This window comes from Geospiza fortis, unplaced genomic scaffold (assembly GCF_000277835.1).
Source record: "Geospiza fortis unplaced genomic scaffold, GeoFor_1.0 scaffold594, whole genome shotgun sequence".
Classification (NCBI taxonomy): Eukaryota; Metazoa; Chordata; class Aves; order Passeriformes; family Thraupidae; genus Geospiza; species Geospiza fortis.
In genome coordinates, this window is record NW_005054703.1 from 12,329 (window position 1) to 15,439 (window position 3,111).

The 3,111-nt window shown below is 49.6% G+C and overlaps 1 protein-coding gene across 3 annotated transcripts in view; it reads right to left on the reverse strand.

Annotated features, from left to right (window-relative positions):
- The window catches only part of PPP3CC (protein phosphatase 3 catalytic subunit gamma), a 25,087-nt gene that overhangs the window by 861 nt on the left and 21,115 nt on the right, over window positions 1-3,111 (reverse strand). The window contains exon 12 of one of the 3 annotated variants that reach the window (XM_031065213.1): window positions 1,780-1,809. The exons of 1 other annotated variant lie outside the window; for it this stretch is intronic. In XM_031065213.1, coding sequence (XP_030921073.1) covers window positions 1,780-1,809 — 30 coding nt within the window. Of the gene's footprint in view, window positions 1-1,737; window positions 1,810-3,111 lie in introns of all 3 variants that reach the window. One more of the 3 variants, XM_031065212.1, reaches the window with a different exon arrangement.

Consider the following 3,111-nt stretch of genomic DNA (forward strand, 5'->3'; position numbering starts at 1 on the left):
GGTTTAGGATTTGCTCTGCTCGCTAAGAGCTGGTTCTTTTTGGGGAGGTTTAGGATTTGCTCTGCTCCCTAAGAGGAGGTTCTTCTTTTTGGGGAGGTTTAGGATTTGCTCTGCTCCATAAAAGGTTTAGGATTTACTTTGCTCCCTAAGAGTTTTAGGATTTGCTCTGCTCCCTAAGAGGAGGTTCTTTTTGGGGAGGTTTAGGATTTGCTCTGCTCCATAAAAGGAGGTTCTTTTCTTTAGGGAGGTTTAGGATTTTCTCTGCTCCCTAAGAGAAGGTTCTTTTTTAGAGAGGTCTAGGATTTGCTCTGTTCCCTGAGAGGAGATTCTTTTTGGAGAGGTTTAGGATTTGCTTTGCTTCCTAAGAGGTTGTTTTACTTTAAGATAGGTTTAGGATTTGCTGTGCTCCCTAAGAGTTATTTCTTTTTTTTACAGAGGTTTAGGATTTGCTCTGCTCTCTAAGAGGAGGTTCTTTTAAGGAAGGTTTAGGATTTTCTTTGCTCCTTAAGAGATTTAGGGTTTGCTCTGCTCCCTAAGAGGAGGTTCTTCTTTTTAGGGAGGTTTAGGATTTCCTCTGTTCTCTAAAAGGAGGTTCTCTTTAGGGAGGTTTAGGATTTGTTTTGCTCCATAAGAGGTTTAGGATTTGCTCTGTTCCCTAAGAGCTTTTCATGGAAGCATGGAATGGTTTGGGTTGGGAGATTAAAATCATCCAGTTACATTATCCCAGGTTCAACCATGGACACTTCCAGGGATGGGGCAGCCACAGCTTTTCTGGAAATTCCATCCCACCACCCTTACAGGAAAGAATTTCCTTCCAATATCCCAAACCTCCCCCTATTTTAATAGATTAGGAGGAACTTGATAAACCAGACAAGTGCTTGCTGTCCCCAGAGAGTGAAATCTCAGGAAAATTTCAAAGCTGAAAAACACGACACTAAAAAAATAACAATTAAAAAGAAAATAAAAATTAAAAAAGAAAGGCAAAACCCAGAACAACAGAACAAAGACACCACCACAAGGCTCTGAACTCCGACACAAACCACACACTGCAACACCAGGAGAGGGAACAGCTAGTCCTTGGATCACAAAGGCAAAATTCTTGCATGACCAGGAGACACACGGGCAGATTTGGGAGGGATGAATCCCACGGAGGAATTTCATGTCCCTGTTCCATCACCGCGGGGACGAGCACGTCACCCTCGCCCTGATGACACGGACCAAATGTGAAACTCCTTTGTGCTACGGAGAATTTAAGGAAAAGGAGCCCGTGCCAAATCTTTTACAAGGACTTGGCTGGCTCACAAACAACTTCCCTTGGTAAGCAAAGCCTCTGTAGAGCTGCGTGGCCCCGCTCGGCATCGAGGAAAAATCCTCATGGATCTGTCATTCCTACACCCTACAGGCAGAGAATTGCCTCTCCACCTTGGCCTACCTGTGGGGAAGGCAGGGATTACACCAGCACCACAAAATCCTGTTTTCTAAGGGTTTTGATGGTGCTGGCAGATTGTAGGACCTCAAGCCCAAGGTCTCGAGCTGCCGCAGCAGGAACCGCTTTGGCAACTCCAAATAAAGGTGTTCCACTAAGGAATAAACTGTTCAAGCTACAACAGCCTTGAACCAAACCCCTGGGTATTTTTTCCTTCCCAGCAGGGCCTCGTCCTCCCCCACTTCTGGTGATGCAAGAGTAAAAAGCTTCCGTTAAGGGCTGGTAAAGCTCTTTAAAATGAGCGCACGCACACACGGAGATGATTTGAGTCTCTCGCCGGGTTCTAGCCATACCTTCCCGTGCCTCTACCGCTTCTACTGTGGCTGCAATACAGAAGAACAGTGGCATGCAGAAATGAAGACAGGGAAAAAAAATAAAATAAAAAAAATAACAAAAAAACCAAAACAAAACAAAAAACAGAAAAAAAAAAAAAAGGAACAAAAACAGAGTGACAGTGAGTGATCCGACATCATGGCTGCGACGCAGAGCCCGCGGCCCCCCAGCCCCGGTGGTGCCAAACGAGTGGCGAGAGGGGAGAAAAAGGTGACAGGAGGTGGAGAGGAAGGGGGGAAGGGGACCCCCGAGGGCTCAGGGGCAGTCTCCTTTCCTCTGGATTGATCTGATGGAAGAACAGAGGAGCAGAGAGTGGGGGCTTCCTGCTGTGTGCACTGGACAGGGACAAGCTCGGACTAAGCTCTGCTCCCAGCTGGGCGGCTCCAGGCCACCTTTGGATGATCACTTATGTGGAATTCACCCTCCACCACACAGAAGGGATCCCAGGGGATGTTGTGGAGCAGTGGGAAGGAGAGGGGCAGCCTGTTTTCCAGGGAAGGACAAGCAGCAGGTACTGGGCTGCTCTGCTGCCGGTGCCTTGAGCTGTAACAGAAAATCAGGCTCCAAATCCAGTTTGGCTTCAGCTCCACCTCCTGAAAGAGTTACCAAGCAACAAGGCACCACAGAGCTGAGCAATGGCCCCCTTCCTAAATCTGCTGCAGCAACATCCAAGGTTTGGTAGGCCCTGCCTCAACATCTGGAAGGACGCCCTTCCCTTGAGCAGATTCTCTGGATTTTAGCCTCAAAACTGCAGCTTTTTCACTTTGGACACAATACAGAGGCCACGTGGTCCTCGGGAGGCCATGGAGGAAGGATGGAGCTGTGGCTACACAGCTCTGCCCCAGATTCCGTGACTTTGTTCAGTTGATCTTGCCAAGCCCTGCTGTGAAAGGCAGGGGAGAGGCCCAGGAGGGCAGGCCCCCCCTCACTGCAGCCCTGTTTCCCTTTTTTGAGGTGCACAGGCACCCCAAAAGGGGGGCAGCCCCCCCTCCTCCTCACCCAGCAGACGGGGCTCCCATAAATTCACTGGGAGTGTGAAGGGATGTGCAAAACGGGAAAGGGTGGGAGGATGGGGAAAAGGGGGAGGGAGAAGGAGGAAGGACAGGGAAAGGGGGAAGGAAAGGGGTCAGGACAGGGAAAGGAGACAGGGAAAGGGGGAAGGACAGGGAGAGTGGGAGAAGGGGAAGGATGGGGAAAGAGAATGGGAGAAGGGGAAGGACAGGGAAAGGGGGGTGGGAGAAGGGGAAGGACAGAGAAGGGAGAGGGGGGAGAGGGAAGAAGGCAAGGGAAAG